The sequence below is a fragment of the Fusarium proliferatum genome, assembly GCF_900067095.1.
Source record: "Fusarium proliferatum ET1 genome assembly, contig: FPRO_scaffold003, whole genome shotgun sequence".
Lineage (NCBI taxonomy): Eukaryota > Fungi > Ascomycota > Sordariomycetes > Hypocreales > Nectriaceae > Fusarium > Fusarium proliferatum.
In genome coordinates this window covers 1,777,628-1,800,480 of record NW_022194792.1, presented here as the reverse complement: position 1 = coordinate 1,800,480, position 22,853 = coordinate 1,777,628, and the positions used below count along the sequence as shown (strand labels likewise).

The window sequence follows — 22,853 nt, the reverse complement described above, 5'->3', positions numbered from 1 at the left end:
GACTCGGAATAGCATTCCAAGCAAATCTCGACATGGATGTGGATAGAGAATGTAAATTTCTGTGCTATCATGTAGATTTCTGTCAGGGTACAACATATGCCCTACAGCCATCGTCTAGGGGCTTTGATGCCTTACTCCTGACTGGCCACGATCTCGACAGCTGTTCCTTCGTCATAGGCTTGTGAAACTGATTAGCCACAAGTATTCCAGATATTGAGAAGACTTACCGCCTGGGACATAAGAGAGAAGCTGCTTGCCGGAGAGAGCCAAGGGGCCGCCTTCCTCGTCAATAGAGTTGTCTACAATTATGTCAGAAATGCCAAACTAATAAGATCACGATATCACGAACGTGAAAATTTGAGCTGAGGCCCATCTTCCCCATCCTTCACTGTAACTGGATACATTTCCTGTGCCTGGTCCTTTCTTAACCAGACAACAGCCGAGGCAGGCACTCTGTTGCCAATCACCTTGCCTGCAAGCTTGCTGCAGCCCAAGGCCCAGTCACCGCTGACAAGAGTATTTCCCTGAAGTTCAAATGTGGCAGCAGAAGACTTTTCCCCGACTTCAGCGGGACGGATTTCATCGTGGTCATGCTCCGGCTTGGTTACGTGTTGGCCATTGACGATGATGACGAAGCGCTCAGGAAGAGAAGACATTTTGAAAAGTGATAGACTTTTAAAGTTGAAGTATTGTTGATAATCTCGTTGATAAATTTTTTTGGTGTGCTGAAGGGACTGACTTGAGATTATGGACAGGATGTGATGATATTTGTACTTGTCAAGAGTCCTTCACCAAATGAAGCAGTTGACCTCCTCATTGTGACACTGGATATTGGCAGAGCCGCAATGATCATGTAGCACCGATGTACCGACCACTAATTATCAGACGAGTTCCAAGAATATTCTACGGCTAGAGTCTGGTGGAACAATTACGAATTGTAATACACTACCGGTCAAGTTTCAACTGTTCATTCGGACCGAGGTACAACAGCGAATTGTTACAACGCCGTGGCGGTGAGTGCTTGAATTCTCTTCGGTAGTTACTACCGTGACCTCGTATGGACATTGTGAAAGATTGGACAAACCTTGGCTGGCCACGTAAGGCTTCTGTGCCCAAGCAATTTCCAGGTCCATAGATCATTACACAAACACCAGCTCCCCTTTCAACCACAAATGGGTTTCTTTTGAAGCACAGCCCTGGGGGGCTTCGTCTTCTCAGCAGGAATGTCCGCCAATATTTCAATACAAGAAGTTGAAAACAGCCTGGTTACGTACTCTGTCCTTCATATTGTAGTCGTAAGACTCCAAACGCGTACGTTTCTTAGTACCCAGCCTTTATACCGTGATCAGATGACGCTGTAGCGCATACCAATAACGCTGGCAACCAAGACAATAGCTTGCAGTTAACTTGACTTCTGCTTCATGCTCTCTCGATATTTCAACATCCATCTCGCCGACTGCGCCACAACAGCGTCGTGATTTGAAACTGGATTGAATCCCAATCACTTCCTAGCCTTTTCAATGCTATAAGTATGTGTGTAGACGCAATACTCAAGCGAGACTCTCCGTAGCTCAACTGGAGGCTTAGCCGTATTGAGAGTGAATATCCAGAATAGCCACTCCGCCAAAATGACAGCCACTATCATGACCCAAGCAGGAAGAACTATGATATCCTTGGAGACATCTTCACCTCTTGCTGTTTTCCAGATAACTCTTGTATGATGCCAAAACGGCACTGGAGCTCCATCGGAAACATTGAAGGCTTCTCCATCGACTTTGCCAGATGCCTGACTTGGGTCTAGAAGAGCTTTTGCAGCGAGAATATGTGCTATCGCATTGTTCTCTCCGGATACGACTTCCATGAGATTCTTCCCGTCTCCGATCTGCACGAGCTTCTTGTTCTTGCACATATCAAGAACTTCAACCATGCCTTGAACATGTCTCTCTCCATAGGCGTGACCAGGCCGTAGAGTGACGGTGCGTAGCCGTGGGCTATTAGCTTTCCTGACTAGACAATCGCCAATCGCTTTTGTCCGATTGTACTCATTCGACTTGTCGTCGGGTGACCAAAGAGGATACGTCTCGTCAGCATTTGTATGAGGCGGGTTGGCATACGCGTCCACGCTAGAAGTAAAGACGAATGCCTGAACAGCATCGCATTCGGAGGCTGCCGTAAGCAGGGCTTCAGTACCCTTGACGTTTGTCGCGTAAAATTCGCCTTCACGGCTCATAGGCAACGCTGCGAAGGGAGAAGCGCAGTGAAAAATGACAGTAGGTCGAATCTCGTTGACTACACGTCGCACAAATCCACCATCAGAGATATCTCCTTTAATGTATGACACATTTTCGTGTCGGTTTCTGGATATGTCGCGGTCCAGAACGTAAACCTCACCGCTTTCGTCATCTTGCATTAGCTGGCGAACGAGATGGAAGCCGAGGAACCCGCAACCACCAACGATAAGGCTGGAGCTGATGATGGGTGTCGAGATCTTTCTTATGTCAGACATCATTCAGATTCTGTTGTTAGGAGTGGTAGGTTGTAGAGAGAATGGTGTTGTATTCTGGGTTGGGCGATCATCTTCAGTGGTTGTGCCGCGGCTGCTTACTCCGACGGATCCGTTGTTACATCGCCATCCAGCGAATCTCTGCCAATCTCCGACGGATCTGAGACATCCGACGGACCATGTAAAAGGGCACCAATTCGTCTCTAGGTAAACGATATGACATTTGTGGTGTCCGTTGCTTCTCCTCCGTTGGCTCGAGAATCTTTCCCAATCGTCGACTCCCGTTCCTCGAGCAATGAAACTTGATCAGTGCAAAGCCGATATGTGAGGATAACGTAGTCGCGATTGGTCTGTTGGTATGCAAACACTGTCCGATCGGTGACACCAATATGCACTCGGAGCCAGTCTCTGGGGGTCATTTTCAGCACCTGGACTCCCCCTAAAATCCTCTTAGAAAGTCTAGACTCCCAGTGGCTATATCCAGGAGCGTTCAATAGGAAAACCCATCTACATATCTCTTGCAATTCCCACATTTCTTGAAACTACTCCTTCTTGTCTTGGACGAAGAATATTAGTAAGGAGCTTCAACATGGAGAGTCCGTGAGTTGCCTTCTTTATTGCCCGGATCATACTATGCTCCTTTTTAATAATTGTAGAAGGTCATCAGGCTATAGCCAAAAGATGGCCTCGCCAGGTTGAGATCGCTCTGCAGGGTGGATTCTTGATTTTGTTGATTTTTATTATTATACCCGGGTCCTCCGCGGCTCTTGGAGAAATAGAAGCCGTCATGCGGGAACCAGATCCGACCTTCTCTTCACTTCGAGAACCTTTTAGATCTAATTTTAGCGTGGGAGCTGTCTCAGCAAGTCCATTTCCCAAAACTTTCCGAGCCGTGAGCCATCTGTTGTGGCTGCCATAATCTTATCAACTCCCTCTGCGCTATCGGGCTTTTCGTTAAATGCTTTCCTTATATGATTTGGCGCATACCTAGGACGTGAATATACAGATAGTGGTTCCTGGATATGAAAAGTTCGGCTCGCTGGGGATACTGATCACTAGCATTGCAGAAGGTATAGAGTCCTAGGCTCAAAAAGTAGCTAGCATGTATATAATTCCCGAGAAACCACATTCACAACATCTCCCCTGTCTTCTTCTTCTACCCGTCCTTCGCGTTTTAATAATACGGGCCATATTCTGTGCGTTCGCTGGCTCTCTGTCTAACGTTGAAAAGTTGACCCGAGAAGTATGGAGAGCCACTTATCTCTGATCTCTGATTCGTCGACTCGTATGGGCATGTCTAGAATCTGACATCGTTGCATCAGATCAGGCTTAGTGTAGGATCCTTTCCAATAAGGGCGGGTATGGCATCCAAAAGGCAGGGCCGCTTTTCCAACTCATCCATCCTCTCATCTGCAAAGTCTTTCAATCCAAGACCAAATCTCGTATGGGCATCTTCCGTCAATATGACTCGTGTAAAACCAGGACAAAGACAGCGTGCTAGAGCGCCGAAAGTACGGACTGGCTGTGGCACTTGCAAGTGAGTTCATTCTAACTTGCTTGCAGACGAGTGCGCATAAGGAGACTAACGAACTGCAGGAGTACGTACTGTCTTCTAGTTCCGATTTGTGTGTTTGTTGTTCTAACTGAAGTAGTCCGCAGGGTCAAATGTGACGAAGCTCGTCCAGCCTGTACGAGATGTATGTCCTCCTGCCTAAATCGCGACAAGGGTCTGCGACTGACTGGTTTATTCCAGGTACATCTACTGGTCGGAAATGTGATGGTTATCAGACCAACACACCTAGCCCCCCAGCTGCCTCATCCCCGTCGGCTGTGTCCTCCCCAACCTCTGTCATCTCCACATATAGCACTCAACCAGAGGCACGATCATTCCAGTTCTTCATCGAAAAAACCCTGGTAAACTTCCAGACCTTTTTCGAAGATGATCTTTGGAATAGAAGAGTTCTCCAAGTAGCTCAGTCCACAGACTGTATAAGACATGCTATCGTCGCCTTGGCCTATTATCATGAGCTCTATCTTACTCATGAACAGTGGCGGAGTCTTGAGTCTGTTTCGGCACTGAAACACTACAATCTTGCTATCAAGGAACTTCTCAACCCATCACCTAACACTTCATCACAAGGCCATATCCTTGTTCTATCATGTTTGATTTTCATCTGCATTGAGGTAACTTATTTCCTACTGCTATGCTTAATATATGCTGACCCATCTCAAGCTTCTTCATGGAAAGACTGACTCAGCCATTGGTCTATTCCGCTATGGCTGTGCCATGATCCAGCAATTCAGAAGAACTTTCTCAGCCAACAGAAGCCACGGCTCCCATGCCAAGTCTGACGTCGAAGCGACCTTCAGTCTTGCTGATGCCTGCTTCAGACGCATTGCGGTGCAACTTCTTATGGTATGTTCTCATCATATGTGCTTCCGTAACCTTGAACCTCCACTAACTTCTTAAGCTCATGGGGGACGTTGATGTAGGTATTTGGCCATCATATCATGAGACCTTCAGCAATGCACTTCCGCCTCCTGAAACATCATTTTCATCCCTTTCTGACGCAAGAGAAGCCATCCTGGAGCTCCTTGTTGAACAAGCCAGTCCTGGTCTGAAGGGAAAGCCAATCTACGAAACAGTCTCACACGCTACAAAGGTCGAGCAGTGGGGCCAGTCGTTTGATAATCTCTTGACTGAGCTTAAGAACAGTGGCAAAAATTTGAGTATTAGTGAACAACGAGCAATCGCCCTGCTGCAGCTTCATCGAAAGTACCTGGAGATTAATGTTGCAAAGTACCTGCACGGTCAAGGCAACCCTTGCTTTTGGGATCGTTTCACCACTGAATTTGACGAAATCGTCAACTGCGCGGCCACAGCTGCCGGACTTGACAAGAACTACACTCAAAGAAACTGGGTTAAAGACTCTCCCTCGGAGGCATATTTCCACGTCGACCTCGGGTACACATCAGTTCTAGTTTCAGTCATAGCACGATGTCGCGATCCAACCGTTCGAAGAAGAGCTATCGCAGTCATGCTAGCAGAACGTGTACAAGAAGGAGTGTTTAATGGAACCCAGTCAGCCAGAGTAGGGGCCAGAGTGATGGAACTTGAAGAGGCCAGGAGTGGAAGAGAGGTAAGATGTAGCAGCGATATACCCGAGGACGCTCGAGTAAGAACTATTCGTGTGCATTTGCTAGGGCCTGAAAATAAGAAGGTGAAGATGGTGTATGGGTTTGACCAGGGATATTGGGAGGAGGTTAGAGAGATGGCTGAATAGACGCTTGAACAAAGCTAAATATCAAGACCTGGATATTAAAAGACTGCGATAAGAGTTGAGCCTGTTGAGGAGGTCAACAACAGATGAATGCCCAATGGCTTAGGAGCAATTATCGTTTGTGGTTGGGGGAAAGAGAAGCGAGTACGAAAATAAGCACAGTAGGGTCCAATCAGACGAGTTTATGGATGATTCATCTTGAAATGGTCCGTTTCTGGTTAGTGCAATCTCCATCGAGGCCATTTAGAGACCTGCCAGCAAATCACATCTCTCCTTCAGAATCACTCATCTGCAGCTCCAGAGTCATAAATAATGAGGCTATCCTCAATAAAGAAGTCGACTCATCTCGATTCACCAACTTCATCCATATAACAAGCGCATCGAACCCGCCATTCTCTTCGACTTCATCACCATTCACTCCAACTTCTCCAACGTCGTACATATGAGTCTAACATCAACTCTCCTACCAACTTCTACAACTACAACCTCAGCAATGGGCAAATTCACAATCCCCAAGTGCGCTACAGGCCTGCGCGAAATCGATCCTTCGCTACTAGATCTCCGCCCCGAGTCTGAAATCATCGCTCAGCTCCAAACATATCAACCCATCACCTCGGAGAAGAATGTCTGGGCAGTATGGGACAAAGGCTTCTACGCCATGTACCCCAGCCATCAACAGACAGTGATCAACTGGGTCAGACGCCTCGGTCCTTCTTGGACCGTCCGTCTGGTAGACTTCGTCGAAGGCTCGCCTAACAACATTTTCAAGTATGTTGGCAAAGAGTGGTTTCCAGAAACCTTTGTCAATAAAACCATGGATGGAAAACATGCACCTCAACATGCAGCGGACCTTGCTCGCTTGCCTCTTATTTACGAACATGGAGGAGTTTGGATGGACGTTAGCAATATGCTGCATATCCATCTTGACACGCTGTTCTGGGATCACATTTCATCACCCGATGCGCCTTATGAAATGGCCGCCTGGATTATCACAGGGCAAATTAGAGCCAAATGGGGTGACTTTGGCAATTTCATGCTCGCTGCTCGCAAGAACTGCGAGTTTATCAAGAACTGGCACAAAGGGTACAAAGAGCTCTGGAAGGGCCGAACCAATGTCGATGGATTTCACAAGCATCCTCTCATCGCTGAGATCGGTCTCGCTGAAGGCCTTGCAAATCCTGAGGATGAGAATCAGATCTACTTCATGACAGACTATGTCTCTCAGATGGTCATTGGTGACCGCACCCGCAACCTTGTCGATTACATCACCGGCTTCGACGGTCGTGAATTCTGGGAGAAGAAGGTCTTCATGGTAGAGGGCATCGAAAACGGTATTCTCGGTGCTCTCAAGACCAACCTCGACGGTCAAAAGCAAGCCGACTATTTCCTCACCCGCCTTGATGAGCCCGATCTCGACAAGAGAAGTGAAGCCGAAACGTTTATGATGGAGATGCTCGAGAAGAGTCACATGTACAAGATGTATCACAACTCAATGGGTGATCGTCCAGCTTTAGGCGATCTTGTCAAAAAGAAGGAGAATCACGATATCACACATCGTCCTGGGACTTTTGGAGAGTTGTACCGATACGGAACTGTGCATTGGGAACCAACCAGAGAGGTTGTGAGATTGGTGCCACAGAGAAATGGAGACGAAATTATCAAGGGCACTCCTACGAAAACTGCTTCTCAATTCAGCATTAGTATACTGGAGAGGCAAAGACTCCACGATATGGACGGGTTATATACGGCTTATTAGAATAAAACGGTGCTATGTTGCCAAACCTTTCTTTCGAGTTATGCTTTGCGATACTTTTATAGTCATATCTACATATTTTCCAATTACTATATATACCAATACCTCTAACCTTTCATCAAACTTTGAGCTTTTGGGGAGGTGCAGTCTTCCATATCTAGTCCGCCGTCAGGATCCAATAACAAAAACACCAGAAAGTAACTTACATAGATTTCTATCCCAGTAGCATTGATAAGAAAACCTAGCCAGCCTCCGACAGCATAGCCAACTCTCAGAGCAGCCGTGATACCAGGCAAGTCATTCAAATCCCAATTTGTCGTCACAAGCGCTTCTTGCAGCGGGTTCTCGCCTGAGATGTATGCTGCACAACTTGGATATGGGTTCTGCCTCGTTCCAGGGAAGCTTTCGTGTAGATACTCGATAACTGTGCATGGCATGCTCATGGTAGTCGACCTTGAAGGGTGGCCAATAATGTGAGCTAGCGATACCAGAATGAATCTCATGGTGATGATTGATGTTGCCTTTTGCAAGTCAGTAACGTTAGGTCTTTAGTTGGCGAGGTGCTCACCCAAAACCAGGCCCTCAGCATCCAAGCACGGTGCTTCTCGATCTCTCTGTTCTTGATACTGACATAGCCCTTCACCGCTGCAGTAGTGACCAGCGTCGCAAGAGTCCACGTTCCTATCCTATTCGACAATATGCCTCCCATGGCTTCACTCTCAATGATCAATGCTGCCACTGTTCCCAATGCCGAGAGTACCAGAACTACGTATCCATTCACGCGGTGGAACTTGATATACTTCGGTCTTCGGAGGGCCGGTATGAATTGGAAACACACCAGAGCACCCGCGGGTAAGAACGTCGCCAGGTGTAACAGCATGCCAGACCGCATGAGGCCTGGTTTCTGAAATACGTAACATTCTCCAGGTACCGACCATGGATCTCCTTTGGCGCAGAATACACCGTCGATGTTGATGTATGGAAGCTGAAGAGTCGAGAAGAGAAACAAGATTCCCGCGAAGATGCAGAATAGGACGAATGAGGTCGTGTTTGTAAAGCCAAGGCGAGTTTTGAGAGCAGCCATTTTCGTGACACGACAATTGAAGCCTTCCTCAGACTTCGTCGAAGTCTCTCGAGAGTCTACGTATTCATCTGAGAAATGAAAAGAATTGTTGTTTGTGGTGGGCTGGTGCTTACGTGTGTTTATATTCCGCGGGAAATTTGATGCTATACTCTTTCTGGTCCTGAAGGATTCATCCGCCTATTCCTGGCCTATTACATCGAAGCGATCACGAGGATGAACAGGGGTTTACGGCAGTCAGGGTCTAATTAGAGACGACCTTATTGGCTGGTAAGCTTTCAAGGACAGTCGGGATTCCGCGCGTCTGCGTGAGTATCAAGCTATATCGGTGGTTACTCTATTGGGATCAAGGTTCCTTTCGCCTACATCGGCGGTATATCATAGATATTTCCCCAAATAGCCGTAGTCAGAGACCCTAAATCTATGCGTTGAAGTCTTATCAACGATCCAAAAGCAACCTGACTTGATCGAACCCCTAAGAACATATCTAGCCCGCATTGCTATCCTCTTCAACCTCTTCAGACAGCTCACGAATACTCTGGTGCTTCAACTGCAACCTCTCAGCTTTCACGCCAATGTCAGCCAACCTAACTGCTTTCCTGAGCCGCTTTCCCAAAATCTGCCTCAACGTGAATGTCCAAGGTCGCATCTTTGAGCTAGAATCGTTTCAGTTATTATTCACCTTTCACACGCGGAGCACTTACCATCTGGAGTCCAGCCTCCGAGTTGGTTCCCTGCAACCTGACCATCATAGGAACTTTCAAGGGGCCCAGCTCGCTTGCTGCTGCGATGATGGACTCTGCAATCATATCGCATCTAGTGATTCCTACTACTGTCAGTTCATACTCATACCTTGGGAACAAACATACCGCCGTAGATGTTGACCAGAATCGCCTTGACTCTTTTATCAGACATGATGATCTTGAAAGCCTGCAGCATCGTCTCCTTTGTAGCTTGACCCCCAGCATCAAGAAAGTTGGCACTCGAACCACCATACAGACTAATCGCATCATTCGTCGCCATCGCAAGTCCAGCACCATTAACCACATTTCCAATATTTCCATCCATATGAACATACACCAGCCCATGTTTTTCAGCTCGCACTTCCTCTGGGATCTCCTGTCCCTTATCCCTCAGAGAAAAAAGCTTTTGCTGTCGCCCCCGTGCTGCGTCGTCAAAGAAGAAATCCGAATTGTTGCACATAAACTTTCCGTTCTTGAGAAACAAAAGATCTGTTTCCAGACTGAGCGCTTCATTCTTCCGAAATATGCTGAAAAGGCGTTGGATGACTTCTCTCAAGCTCTCCTTCGAGACCTTGCCTAAGTGGAAGCTCTGCGCTATGTCGGTGAGTAACTCGTCAGTGATGCCGGTGCTCAGGTTGAACTCGAACACTTCCTGAAATACAGCCTCGTATATGACATTGGGAAAGCCCTGGTGATGCTTGGCATCTTGAATCTTGATTATCGGTCGATATCTTTCCCGGTCAACAGCCATAGTGAGACGCCACTTCTCTTCATGTTCCTCAATCTTTTCCAATAGACCGGAATCTTCAGGTCCCTGTGGTCTTTCTGTCCAGTGGCATCTCGGATATAGCGTGGTAGTGCTTTTATTTGACCTTTTCCATATGTTTTGTCTGTTATTTCTGAGAACTTTCGTTCACCATGGATGCTTTGAGGCTTTAGCAGTGCATGAAGGTTTTCAGATTGGACATTAGCATGATGAACCAAACGATGTTTGTATCTTGTAGCTTACTTCCTCCGCCTGCTATACGTTGCATCATTTTTTCCCCAGCTCGCTTTGATCTAAAGAGAGCACCCATTGGAATGGGTATTCCTTCCTAAGTAAAATGCCTTAAGCTCTCCGCATTGCAATTCCATAACTGAAGCCTCGACTTACTTTTTTCATGAGCTTCTGTGACAAATATTCGTGTATATGTAGACATCTTGTCTGAGCCTGACATTCCCTTAGCAAGTAAGCGCAAAGGTTGGGGGACTATCAGTACAATGACCGTGTTCGAGAATAAAGGAATTTTTCGCAGCTGAGGTCTAAATCTCAGAGCCATGGCGTTGCAGGAAGAGAGGCTTCTATAAAAATAACAAACACCACAATCTCACAATTGATGATCTTGAAAAACGTTGCCGAGGCGATCAACGAGGGGTACTGGGACGCTTCTTAGTCACGTGTCGCCAGCAAACAAGCCCAATCTTGCTGTCACCAACTTCAATTGACGATGCATCACGGAGGAAATACGAAGCAAAACTAGCAAGCATTCAGGTTGAGCAATCATAGGTGTCAAATCACAGGCGCCGCTATCGATTTTTGAGTGAGGGGCAGATTTGCGCGAGTAGAAAAGCGTTGTATAGGACGTCCAATTGATCATCAGTCACCGACATTGAGAACTTCAAACTGAGAGCACTTCAGCATACAATGCATCTGTAAATTCATGTCTATCATTTTCGCCAAGGTATAGTTCATTTTTAAGCACCCAACGCCGACCATGCAGTCTAAAAAAGCCTCATTATCTCACATCCTACGTAGATCTAAGCCCATAACCCCCAATCCGTGGGACCGTCTCCCAGTCTAAGCCTGATATTGAACTGCGCCATCTAAAAGTTGGTCACGTCGCTGACCCCGTTGGTGGCCTCCTTCTTCACGCGAGCGGCCTCGATGATCTCGTCGAGGCATCCGGAGCTGGCGGCGACAAGACCGAGCACTAATACAGTCAGTCATGGTGGGCGGTGATCAGCAACATGGGGGTACTCACGCGAAGGCGCGGGGGCCAAGGTCTTGGACTTGTACTCAGGATGAGCCTGGAGGCTGTTGACGGTCAGCAATAGTCGATATAAGCGATGGATAATACTCACCCAACAAAGAAGGGGTGATCCTTCAGCTCAATGGTCTCAACTCGGACACCTTGGTCATCCATTGAAGTCAAGGAAAGGCCAGCCTTCTCGAGATCCTCAATGTAGTCGGGGTTCACCTCATAGCGATGTCGGTGACGCTCCTCCACAACATCGGCTCCTCCGTACAGAGCCCGGAGCTTGCTCCATTCGGTGCCAGGCTTGAAGTGGGTTGTTCGGCTGCCAAGTCGCATGGTACCACCCATTTTCCTGTTATTTATTAGCATAACTTCCTTAATTCACGACATGGACTTACTCCTTGGAGCCCTCAGGCATGAAGATGACAACCTTGTGCTCAGCGGTGGCGGAGAACTCCTCTGATGTCGCATCCTTGAGGCCCATCACGTTACGAGCGTACTCAATGACAGCAGTCTGCATACCCAAGCAGATGCCGAGGTAGGGGAGCTTTCGCTCACGAGCCCACTTGGCGACATCAACCATACCACGGATACCTCGAGTACCGAAACCACCAGGAACAATGATACCCTGAGCTCGAACAACATGAGCCCAAGCCTCGTGGAACTTTCGGGGATCCTTCTGCTGCATATCGGGTTCTAGGTGCTCGGAATCGACGGAGATAAGGTTCAGCTTGCGCTTGCATCGCATAGCAGAGTGCTCAAGTGCCTTGTGAACACTGAGATACGAGTCGTCAAGACTGACGTACTTGCCAACCAAGACAATGTTGACGGGTTCGAGGTGTCGATCGGGGACAACGGTCTTCTTCCAAAGGTCCCAAAGAGCTTGGCCCTTCTGAGCCATAGGAGGAGCAACCTCAAGCTTCTCAAGGGCGAGACCCTTACGCAGAAGCTTAAGTAGACCCTCTTGTTCGAGGAGGAGAGGGACCTGGTAGATGGTGTCCATGTTGCGGACGCCAATAACCTGCTCATCTTCGACTTGGCAGCTTCGGGCGATCTTTGTAATGGTAGCGACGTCGAGTTCTCGTTCGCAGCGGCAGGCAATCTGGAGACGTTAGGCGCGGACTGGTATTGGATTGCGAGGAACATACCACATCGGGGATCAAACCGGCGCTTCGAACTTGTCGGATGGCATGCTGAGTGGGCTTTGTCTTCTCCTCTCCATTGATAATAGGGACGTAGGAAACGCTGATGCTGAGGAAGTTGTCGCGGCCGAGTCTGTGTCGCAATTGCTTTGTAGCTGTTAGTATTGAGCTTCGGGATGGGCCTGGGTTTCATACTGAAAGGGCCTCTACGAAAGGACCGGATTCGAGATCGCCAATTGTTCCGCCCTATCGTTAAGTCAGTCGCCATGCCAAGCAATCGGTAATCGGTAATCGGTAGGAGATCGTACAAGCTCGACTATGGTGGGTTAGCGAATGTCGCGTAAAATCTGGCTCAGGGAAGACGTACTGATGCAAACATCTGGCGATTCACCAGAAGCGTCAACTGGAATCTTGGCAACGCGCTCGATCCAGTTCTGAATGGCATCTGTGATGTGGGGAACGACCTCGAATGCTGTTAGACGGATCTACAAGATGGTAGAGCTTCGCAATGTACCTGAACAGCTACGAAATCGTTAGCATCCGCATAAAACAACAATTCCAAACGTAACACATACTCTTTCCCAAGTAGTCTCCACGTCTCTCCTTCTCCTATACATCAATTGTATTAGTGGTCGTGGATCGCGTATTGAATATTCGTGAGGATTCGTACAATGACCTGCTGGTAGATCTTGCCAGTAGTGATGTTGCTGTCACGGCTCAATTGGATGCCAAGGTATCTGGAGTACTGTCAGCCCCTTGTCCAGCTTCGGTCAAGTCTTGTTGTCGAAGAACATACCGCTCATAGTTTCCAAGATCGAGATCGGTCTGAGGGGTCAGCGCAAAGTTTTTCGTCGGTGAGCATTGAGCGTACCTCGCCGCCATCATCGAGAACGAAGCACTCGCCGTGCCTGGGATGTGTTAAAGGAAGAAAGGGCCATGGGATTGAGCCGCAACATACTCGAGAGGGTTGAGAAGGCCAGCGTCAGTGTTGATATAAGGATCCGTCTAGTCGAGGGTTAGAATCGTCGGTGAGGGAGGGTTTCGTTGGTGTGGTTTACTTTGATCGCCTGGAAACGTTAGTCAAAGCTCGTTCGGTGATCATGGTTGTCGTATCGTACCGTGACTCGAAGACCGAGAGTCTTGAGAAGAAGACCAGCGCTACTGGCTAATATTGGTGTCAGTCGTTGAGAAGATCAGCACAGCTAATCAATTGCCATACCGATAATGCCTGTGATTCACGAATTAGCACGCCCTTGGAAAGAATGCGACGGCGATAAGCTTACCTTTGCCGACACCAGAGATAACTCCGCCGCTCACAAGAACAACCTTCATGATGCCGTTTGTTCTTTCAATTGTTCGTTTATATAAAGAATAGAAACTGCTAGTATTGCAGGGCGGAGTTGCAGGGAGTTTTGTACGGCGCGTTCGCAAAAACTTCAATCAACGAAAAGAAAGATTCGGCGGTGGGGTACGATTTCTGCCACGCCCTGTGAAGCTCAGAACGTTGACCGCTTTCCAAATGCGGCTTAGAGATGACTCTGTGCGTCACGCCGTGGATTCATCCTGGTTGAGCCCCACCTGGCAGCCAGTGAACTGGTTCAACTGAAGCCATTCAGATATGGATGTGTTAGCAGCCTAAAGGTTAACGTTGTGGCCAACAATCAACTACTTAGAAGACATTCGGAAGATAGGGAGAAGATAGAAAGTATCACAAGCCATAGTAAAGGAGCCCAGAGCTTGCGTTGGGAAGAAGTGATGATCACAGTCAGGTACTGTTCCCCGCTGTATCTTGTGTGAACGAAGTCATTAAAGAACCCCAGTTGAATTCCGAAGATGGAAACTATATATCGTGCAACAAGCTCGAATTGACCTAGAAAGAATGCTACAGGATGAGTTCAATTTTTCCAGATAACAGACTCCCTCGCATCAACTGTTATACGATTAGAAAGCTCCCAATCGAGGTCAATTGCTTGGTGCATCTCTTGCTACAGGTTAGCTAGCAATGGTGATTGTAAGGATCGCCAAATGGCGGGGTAGTTTCACGATCCATCACCAATTGACCTCAAAAGCAACGTACAATTACGTTGTTCAGCGGCATTTCGCATAAGGTCAGGTTTTTCTATGTAATATTTCGCCGCGCGCTTAGGTGGTTGAACGAATCAAACTCAGGATGATAACATCACAGATTTTGCACCATGTTCGTTCTACGACAAACATTCTCAGGATGGCGAAATGCTTCTCCACGTCCTCAACTCGTACAAGTCCATACGATAGAACAATACGGAACCTCAAGATAACAGACCAGACTCGAGTTATATACCAAGTTATGGCATTTGTCATACTTTTTTGGGTATATAGAAGAGGTCGACTAATTAATGGACGCCAATCGAGTAGGCTTCACAGGCCCAGCGGTGCGTACGTGACTCGACTCAATCCCACGCGTCACGAAGCTATCCCAACACTGACTTCCCACGACGTAGGCAACCATAAATGCAAAAGACACGATAAGCTATGGAACAAATGTTGTCGGAGGAGTCTCCCCAGACAAAGGTGGCCACACCTTGGCCTACCAGTCTTCAACACCGTCAAAGAGGTGAGTCACTAGCTCTCTCAATTGCCCAATGTAATGGCTGTCCCAGGCGATGAGGGAAGTCAAACCAGACGTCAGCGCCGTCTTTGTCCCCGCGAAATTCGCAGTCGCAGCCATTCTCGAGGCCATTGAAGCAGAGGTTCCTCTCGTTGTCTCAGTCGCAGAGCATGTACCTGTTCACGATATGCTTCGGGTTCATGAGGTCTTGAGAACACAGTCCAAGACCCGGCTGGTAGGTCCTAATTGCCCTGGCATCATCTCCCCGAAACAGTGTCGTGTAGGCATAATGCCCCACAAGCAGTATACTCGCGGCTGTGTTGGTATAGTGTCCAAGTCAGGTACTTTGAGCTACGAAGCTGTCGGGTCTACCTCACAGGTTGGCTTGGGACAGAGTCTCGTTATAGGAATGGGAGGCGATATGCTACCAGGTAAGCTTCATCGCACGAGTTGACATGCCATTAACACAGGACAGGCACGACCCTAGCAGATGGACTGAAGCTCTTCTTCGATCATGACGAAACCAAGGGAATCATCGTCATTGGAGAGATTGGGGGCGAGGCAGAGCTCGAAGCCGCGGAGCTCATTAGAGAACATCGCCGCACGTCCCCAAGACCCAAACCTGTCATAGCAATGGTAGCAGGGCGCACGGCGCCTGAAGGAAAGGCTATGGGACATGCCGGTGCGATCTGGAGAGATGGAGATGTTACTGCAGAGGCCAAGACTAAAGCCCTTGAAGATGCGGGGGCGATCATCGTGCCGCACCCCGGAGTTATGGGCGAAAGGATGAAGGAGTTGCTTGGGATGTAAGGTATTGCCTCATTAGGTGAGCCAGCGATAGAGTTTTGTGTTGAAGCATAGAGTGTACTTAGTGGTGTATACCAATAATAATTAACCATTCACAAAATAGTATCGCTTATCCGTATCCTGCATTGTATCATTTACCAGACCATCAAGCCGAAGGTATACCCAACCCTTTATCCAGTCCATCACCAAAACACCAAAAGGAAGCACCAAGATTATTTACTCCTTCTTTCCACCCAAGAGTCCGCCAACGGTGTTGCCAACGCCCTTTCCAACATCTTGTAATCCTTGGGCAGCACCCTGTCCACCACCGACAACAGCGTTTGCTGTGCTGTTCATGGCTCCAGAGCCTGGAACATCCTTGTTGACGTACCCGCCGTTCTCATCACGACCTTGTCGCTCAGCGCGGTTTACGCCCTCCTTTGATGCGAGGTCACCGACGGGTTGGAGAAGTCCTCCTTGGCCGACTTGACCAGCGGCGAGATTATGGACGCCGTCTTGGAGAGTGTCGACTTGTTCGACGCCAGTTACTTTGGTCTTGTCGAGGTTTTCTATCGTGAAGTTAGAAGGGAGAGAACGGGATGGGATGTAGAGATGTAGAGATCTTACGCTTGGCAGCATAGCTTGTCTTGTTATCCTTGGTGAACCAACGAAGATACATGTCCTCCATCCAAGGAACCCACTTCTCGTACTGCTCGTTATAGGTAGCCTTAGTCCACTCCATTGTGAAGAATATCAAACAAAATTATGTGGAATCTGCTGTATCGTTTATCGTCTGGTTTATCTTTGTCTCCCAGACTGGAAGACCGTGCTGAAGACACGACTTTATACACATTGCGCGTCTTGCTACGTCATCCACTTTGCAAGGATCTGAAACGACGCAAGGCAAATCTCATAGGCTGTTTCATTTCTTGGTGGTGGTGGTTGACCAAGACGCATTGTGATGCCATGCTGAGTCTTTTGGGTGTGGCGCGTGTCGCTCTAAAAACCGGTTCTCGTGGCGCCTCGACGTCATTTGGTGGGAGGACGACAGGGATGAGCCACGATGGTGTTTATTCTACGGTCCACCAATCAAAGAGGAAGAGAGCGAGATACTTCTTTTTGGGTGAGAAACCAGGAGTCACTGAAAATGAAGTTGATTGAAATGAATTTCTCCATTCTTAGAAGCCAGGATACCTGCACTTCGCCACGAAATTAAGAAGACTACCCTCAGGAAGCAAGAAAATACCGGACCTTAATATAGGGTGTTAAAATAAACTTAGTAAAAGATATCCTCAATTTATGTATATTTACCTGAGCCTTATTGTCATCTAGGATGAAGTTGATTAATTTCTACTAGTCCTGAATATATATTGTGATCAATGCTGATCGACGTCTGTTGCAAGTCGGTTTTCGCCATATATCACACGGTCAGTCCATTCTGCCAATCCCATTAACGTCTTCAGATCCGTCTTCCGCAACGATAGAGCCACCGTCATTTCACCCTCCTTCCTTCGGGGCATGAAATACACAAGACCCTCTGATGCAGGCCGATGATATGGAACCCTAATACTCCGGATATTCCAGGAGCTTGATAGGTTAAAATCCGAGCTGGTGCTTTCAATTTCGGCCCAGGAGACTATAGCAACATCTTGCTCAGGGTTGAAAATCGCGTCTGAAATAAAAGCCGGGTTGCCGATTGCTGTGCCCGTATTAAACATGAAATGTTCCACATCCCGACTGAGTGCGTGTGGAGATGAGGCCTTGTGTAAGTCCCTGGCTATTGTCTCGATACTCATAGTGCCCGGGTTGGTATAGCTATTGCATGTCATGTGTTGAAGTGCCCCAAGATGTTCCGCCTCCGCTGTTTGTGTTCGGGCTCCACGTGCATCGACCGTACGAAAGCATCTCGCTGTCCACCCCGAGGTGAGTCGGCGGTCCCTTGCACAGCATATGTTTCGGAAAACAAAAGCGGAAAAAGCCTGATCAATATCCACATCCAAGAAGGATTCTGAGGGGCTGTCACAAGTCAAGGCCAAGTCCTCGATGTATTGCACAGCCTTTCGATCAAACGTGAACAGAGCCCAATCAATACCTTTTGCCTCATACGATTGGCTTTGGGTTGACTGAGGAGCCGACACAAATTTGATAGGGATTCTGTCATGCCTTGGGCTCTTCTTGTCATTGTTAAAAAACGCCGCGTTTTTATGTATTGACTCAACAACATCCGAGGATGGAAGCTTTTTCTGACGACAGGCTTCAGCCAACACTCGAACCATCATAATTAGGCCTGCTCTGTCGACGACTTTGCTGCTCATACTGATGGTGAGGATATCAACGCCTAGTTCGCGGGTGAACTTTAACTCCATCACAGGAGAGGGCTTTGAGTCCGCCAAAGGCTCCTGTATGGGGACATGACTCTCGTTGATCCAATGCATGGGAAATTCCTCGCCTCTTCTACGTCCGAAATCCGTTGAGGAGGTCTTTAGAAGATTCTCGACTTGCAAGCAAGGCACCTCTCGAAAAGGGATTATCTTGTATTTATTGGCTCCTTGATCCGTGCATCGTTCATGTTGGACTTGGCCGGCGACCCAGGGAAATTCTTCCGAAAGGAGTGCCAGGCCCTCGCGTATGTGGGAAATAAACTTGGGGTATAAGTTGTTGGTTTTGGAGTAGTAGACCAAGCAGAGGCTGTAATACTCTCCGACATCGACTCTGTTGGTCAAGGGGTTGATTTCGACGTCTAGATCGATCATTTTGTATTGTAAGTTTGCTGGTACCTGTGTTGTGTTGATGCTGAGTTTCTAATTGTGAGAGGAGTCCTGAGCTCATGATATTGGCGAAGGAGAGTGAAAGAAGGGAAGGAAAATATACAGAGCTTCTCATGGCAACAGCAATGCAGTCTTTAAAGCAAGTGCAAATCTATCAGACTACAGGTAGGAGTGAAAGATGGGGTGGTGGCTTCATACTGCCGTTCTAGATGGTGGTCTAGGTAGGGGAGGAAAGAAAACTTAGGATCTTGATCCTAAATAATAAAAAGACTTAAATAATTTTATATAAATTCATGAGATCTTTTAAGTCTTTTTGTCAATTAGGATCAAGGTTCTAAGCTTTAGATATCTTTTGCTGGGTTTATTTTAACACCCTAAACTAAATCAAGGTCCGGTATTTTCTTGCTTCCTGAGGGGGGCGCACACACTGTCACCTCAAACCATTTCTTCTTCACTACAAGCTGTGACTGAGAACGGCCAAGTCACGCTGGCAAGGGACTGTCGATCCAGTAACTTGGTATTTATTTAGTGATTATTAATTTTGCTATAAACTTGTAATGTACCTGTTGAGTTTCCAAGCATCTCAACCAAATCAAGGAATGTTTTAGTAAATCAGGTTCTGTTCCATCAGCCCAGCAGGGTCCGTAAATCACTGCCAAGTTTCATGTGATACCAACACATCCAATCAGCAGCGCCAACATAAAAGAGTGACACACTCCTAACCGCTGGTTCGCTCATTCTTACCGGCGTGAGCCTCAGTATCAATGGTAGTCTCGGGGTTGTTGGCATAGTCATCCTCACCACTGAGCTCCTCAAGAGTCTTACGGGCAGTCTCAGGAATTAGAAGAGTGGTGAAGATACCGAGAAGCATGAAGAGAGCGTAGATCTCAAGGACGTGGTCCATCCAGGGGGCCTCGTTCTTGTCGGTGGCACCGTGGGTGCGGAGGATGGAGATGGCACCCTGGCCAATGATGGAACCGATTTTTCCTGAGGCAGCGGAGATACCGTGGGAGGTAGATCGGTAGCGGGTAGGGAAGACCTCACCAGGGACAATGAAGGTGGTGGTGTTGGGGCCTGAAGTTGTTAGTTACGGTCTTTCGTGGAAGGAATAAAGACATACCGAAGTTGAAGAAGAACTGGGCAAGGACGTAGATGGCGAGGAGACCATTGGAGGAGATATGGTTGTAAGCAAAACCCATGACCTAAACACGTTAGCCTTGTAAACTCCCAGCCACGACAACAACTTACAATGAAAAGGATAGTCAGGATGATGAAACCACCAAGCTGAATAGTCTTTCGTCCAAGAGTATCAATAGTAGCAACCGAGACCCAGTAGCCAGGAACAGCACCGGCCAAGACAATAATGATGTTACCAACAGCAGTGTTGTGCAAGTACTCGTACATGTTGTTGGCATCCTTGGTAGAGTAGCCAATAACCTTGAGGATAGTACCGTTGTTCAAGCTGAGACCATAAAAGGCCACATCAAGACAGAACCATGAACCAGCGGTACCGATGAGGATTGACAGGTTCTTCCACTTGCTGTAGTGCTGGCAGAAGTCGCTCCAGCTGGCCTTGGGAACCTGGAGGTTGGACTTGGCGCTGGCATGGACCTGAGCACGGGCGACCTCGTCGGTGTCACCCTCACGCTTGCCATTAATGTAAGCCTTGACGTCCTCATCAGCTTGCTCAACGTCACGAGCGACGTCGAAGGTGTAACGGGGAGTCTCAGGGATGGTGAGACGGTCTATGCCAGGGTCAGTATGTGTTGAGAGATAGGGGCGTAAGTTACTTACAGTAGAGGGCAATGCAAGCAGGGACGGCACCGAAACCGACGAGGGTACGCCACATCTTGTCAACGGCGACTTGGCAGTCTCCAGTGCAGTGCTTGGTATCAGGGGCACCCTCGAGAGAAGACTTGAAGCCGAGGGTGAGGAACATCATGACGAGAGCGGCGACGAGCTGACCGATACCCTGCATGGCGAAGACGGCAGCCATCATGGCACCACGCCACTTGGTGGTAGCAAATCTGTAATGTTAATTGACCTGGATATAATCTTCTTGAACGTAGAGGAACTTACTCGGAGGTAATGATGGAAGAAAGGGGATAATCACCACCAATACCCACGCCCATAACTACACGCCAGAAGATGATAAGGCCAACAAGCGAGGTAGAAGGTGAACCAGCAGTCAGGGCCTGAGCAAGAGTCGCAAAGATGATGACAATAAGCTCCAGACCATACATCCTCTTACGACCGACAATATCGGCCAGCATACCAAATCCAAGCTGTCCGATAACAGTACCAGCAGAAGTCGAAAGCTTGATGGCGTTGTCAGAGCTGGTAGCAAGCTTTCCCTTGCCAGGGTAGTACACAATGCCCAGCATGATGGTCAACATGGACACGCAGAAGATATCGTAGGAGTCAGTGAAGAAACCAACACCGGCGACGATACAGGCGCGGACATGGTACCAGCCGAAGGGGGCCTTGTCGATCTCGGCGAGGGCAAGACGACGACGCTCATTGGGGTCGGCGATGTGAGCAAAGTCGTTATGGAAGTTGTGGAAGGCATTATTGCCGCCGCTTGTCTTGGCCACGGGACCAGGAGTGGCAGCCATTTTAGGAAGAATTATTTTAATAAAGAACGATATGAAGAATAGAACTGGTCTTGAATTTCGTGTACTGTACGTACGTGCACTTGGAAAAGGTACCCAGCGGCACGTTCACAAGTGAAATTATCCTTGCAGCCAAGAACAAGCCAAGAGATCTAGAAAGGAACAGAACGATCTGATATATATAAACCGACCTCGATATTAATCCCCCATAGTTCTCTCTTACAAAAATCCCATCAAGAGCCGTCCGAACCGAGACGCACCAGTCAAATTTTGTTTCTCGAGGACATGCTCTTCTAGAACTCGACATGCTATCTCCTGAGTCTCCATGCTCGGTATAGGATGAAGCACACGACAGTTATAAGTGAGGACGAATAGACGTCGAGCTCGGTTCCCACGTGCATTCAGGCGTTGAGATTGCTTGGCTAGGAGCGTTCCAGGGTCTCGGGACACGGCACGGAATTAGCGTGGCTCCGACCCGCCTTGGCATCAAGAGTGACAGATTGAGGCGCATCTGGACTTGAATGGAGACACCGAGAGAGTAAGCTTGTCATTAAGGACTAAGCTTGTTGGTGGTAAAGTTTTGCTGCATTGGGACACCGAAGGCGTTTGGAGTCTTCAATATTTCGGGTATCACGGCTTCAGCTGAAGAGAAGCGTCGATTGTGTTGCCGCTTTAATCCCGCGGGCCAAGACTTTTGCGACTTGGAGAGCACGTGTCTTCCAACGACTCTTCTAAGTCTGGGTCATCGAATTCTGCCTCTTTCTTTTCTCTTGTGACCTATCTCTTCTTTTTCGGGCCGTCGCTTTTGAGGGTGTTGTTGCATTCGCTTATACGCAAGGCTGTCGCATTCTTTGCGTGCGCATCATACGTCAACTTGTCACCTCACTCTTCCAACATCACCATGTCAGAACAAACAGAACCACCGCCTCTATCAATCGAAATCCTAACCGATCCAAAAGAAAAGAAAGATGCTCTCAAACTCATCGCCGACAGTGTCGCGCAACAGCGTCAAACAGCATCACGCGCCATGATCTTCCACCCTATTCCCCTCTCTGTCTTTATAGCCATTCTGGCAATCGCACACTATGGCGCGGGCATTGGCAAAGACATCAGCACTATGCTAATTATCTATCCCGGTATAATACTCACTTACCTCGTCGCAATTCGATATTTCACCAGCGCGTACATTCGCATCGCTGAGGAGACCAACTGGCTTGACTGGATGATAAAGGATGGTGTTGAGGACACCATCATCGGGGCGCGCTTTGGCAAGGACATCATCGCTGCAGTGGTCCTTCGATTGGAGAAGAGCAACAACGCTGCTTTCATTCGTGCATGGACAACGAGAGCGCGGTACAGACGGCGAGGACTTGGTGGTGATGTGCTACGCGAAAGTGTCAGGATTGCGAAGCAGAAGTTGGGCAAGAACTGCACCGTTGAGTTTGCGCACGATCACGCAAACAGCGAGATGCCTCTCCATGAGCTCTTCAATGCTCCTTTCCTTGCGCGACAAATGAAAGCCAAGAAGGCGCTCAGTGCAGCACTGAAGGACTGGGAGGAGGGCAAAGAGGGACCTCAATAG

At 48.1% G+C, this 22,853-nt stretch overlaps 12 protein-coding genes across 12 annotated transcripts; 4 read left to right on the top strand and 8 right to left on the bottom strand.

Annotated features, from left to right (window-relative positions):
- Positions 1-131: 131 nt before the first annotated feature.
- On the bottom strand, positions 132-656 carry FPRO_06464 (uncharacterized protein; the record flags this gene model as incomplete). Its single annotated transcript, XM_031228620.1, has 3 exons — positions 132-178; positions 228-299; positions 350-656. 3 exons carry the CDS (start codon positions 654-656, stop codon positions 132-134), a joined length of 426 nt encoding a protein of 141 aa, XP_031078938.1.
- An 845-nt stretch (positions 657-1,501) lies between these two features.
- FPRO_06465 (uncharacterized protein) lies at positions 1,502-2,506 on the bottom strand (the record flags this gene model as incomplete). Its single annotated transcript, XM_031228619.1, has 1 exon — positions 1,502-2,506. The coding sequence occupies one exon, from the start codon at positions 2,504-2,506 to the stop codon at positions 1,502-1,504; it is 1,005 nt and encodes a 334-aa protein (XP_031078937.1).
- Positions 2,507-3,966: 1,460 nt separating this feature from the next.
- FPRO_06466 (uncharacterized protein) lies at positions 3,967-5,787 on the top strand (the record flags this gene model as incomplete). Its single annotated transcript, XM_031228618.1, has 6 exons — positions 3,967-4,014; positions 4,067-4,101; positions 4,163-4,200; positions 4,257-4,687; positions 4,737-4,919; positions 4,975-5,787. 6 exons carry the CDS (start codon positions 3,967-3,969, stop codon positions 5,785-5,787), a joined length of 1,548 nt encoding a protein of 515 aa, XP_031078936.1.
- Positions 5,788-6,277: 490 nt separating this feature from the next.
- FPRO_06467 (uncharacterized protein) lies at positions 6,278-7,540 on the top strand (the record flags this gene model as incomplete). Its single annotated transcript, XM_031228616.1, has 1 exon — positions 6,278-7,540. The coding sequence occupies one exon, from the start codon at positions 6,278-6,280 to the stop codon at positions 7,538-7,540; it is 1,263 nt and encodes a 420-aa protein (XP_031078935.1).
- Positions 7,541-7,655: 115 nt separating this feature from the next.
- FPRO_06468 (uncharacterized protein) lies at positions 7,656-8,621 on the bottom strand (the record flags this gene model as incomplete). Its single annotated transcript, XM_031228615.1, has 3 exons — positions 7,656-7,694; positions 7,744-8,058; positions 8,106-8,621. The coding sequence occupies 3 exons, from the start codon at positions 8,619-8,621 to the stop codon at positions 7,656-7,658; spliced, it is 870 nt and encodes a 289-aa protein (XP_031078934.1).
- Positions 8,622-9,205: 584 nt separating this feature from the next.
- On the bottom strand, positions 9,206-10,112 carry FPRO_06469 (uncharacterized protein; the record flags this gene model as incomplete). The annotated part of the gene is made up of 3 exons (XM_031228614.1): positions 9,206-9,274; positions 9,323-9,444; positions 9,488-10,112. The coding sequence occupies 3 exons, from the start codon at positions 10,110-10,112 to the stop codon at positions 9,206-9,208; spliced, it is 816 nt and encodes a 271-aa protein (XP_031078933.1).
- A 1,112-nt stretch (positions 10,113-11,224) lies between these two features.
- FPRO_06470 (CTP synthase) lies at positions 11,225-13,850 on the bottom strand (the record flags this gene model as incomplete). The annotated part of the gene is made up of 18 exons (XM_031228613.1): positions 11,225-11,331; positions 11,383-11,435; positions 11,483-11,728; positions 11,775-12,478; positions 12,525-12,665; positions 12,714-12,764; positions 12,827-12,834; positions 12,886-12,982; positions 13,033-13,040; positions 13,094-13,127; positions 13,189-13,255; positions 13,315-13,343; positions 13,390-13,426; positions 13,477-13,523; positions 13,577-13,585; positions 13,637-13,683; positions 13,738-13,746; positions 13,802-13,850. 18 exons carry the CDS (start codon positions 13,848-13,850, stop codon positions 11,225-11,227), a joined length of 1,743 nt encoding a protein of 580 aa, XP_031078932.1.
- A 1,310-nt stretch (positions 13,851-15,160) lies between these two features.
- FPRO_06471 (uncharacterized protein) lies at positions 15,161-15,915 on the top strand (the record flags this gene model as incomplete). Its single annotated transcript, XM_031228612.1, has 2 exons — positions 15,161-15,536; positions 15,581-15,915. The coding sequence occupies 2 exons, from the start codon at positions 15,161-15,163 to the stop codon at positions 15,913-15,915; spliced, it is 711 nt and encodes a 236-aa protein (XP_031078931.1).
- Positions 15,916-16,128: 213 nt separating this feature from the next.
- On the bottom strand, positions 16,129-16,633 carry FPRO_06472 (uncharacterized protein; the record flags this gene model as incomplete). Its single annotated transcript, XM_031228611.1, has 2 exons — positions 16,129-16,460; positions 16,519-16,633. 2 exons carry the CDS (start codon positions 16,631-16,633, stop codon positions 16,129-16,131), a joined length of 447 nt encoding a protein of 148 aa, XP_031078930.1.
- A 634-nt stretch (positions 16,634-17,267) lies between these two features.
- On the bottom strand, positions 17,268-18,644 carry FPRO_06473 (uncharacterized protein; the record flags this gene model as incomplete). Its single annotated transcript, XM_031228610.1, has 1 exon — positions 17,268-18,644. The coding sequence occupies one exon, from the start codon at positions 18,642-18,644 to the stop codon at positions 17,268-17,270; it is 1,377 nt and encodes a 458-aa protein (XP_031078929.1).
- A 733-nt stretch (positions 18,645-19,377) lies between these two features.
- On the bottom strand, positions 19,378-21,274 carry FPRO_06474 (phosphate transport protein; the record flags this gene model as incomplete). Its single annotated transcript, XM_031228609.1, has 5 exons — positions 19,378-19,733; positions 19,780-19,861; positions 19,908-20,404; positions 20,454-20,686; positions 20,739-21,274. 5 exons carry the CDS (start codon positions 21,272-21,274, stop codon positions 19,378-19,380), a joined length of 1,704 nt encoding a protein of 567 aa, XP_031078928.1.
- Positions 21,275-22,172: 898 nt separating this feature from the next.
- Positions 22,173-22,853, top strand: FPRO_06475 (uncharacterized protein; the record flags this gene model as incomplete). Its single annotated transcript, XM_031228608.1, has 1 exon — positions 22,173-22,853. One exon carries the CDS (start codon positions 22,173-22,175, stop codon positions 22,851-22,853), a length of 681 nt encoding a protein of 226 aa, XP_031078927.1.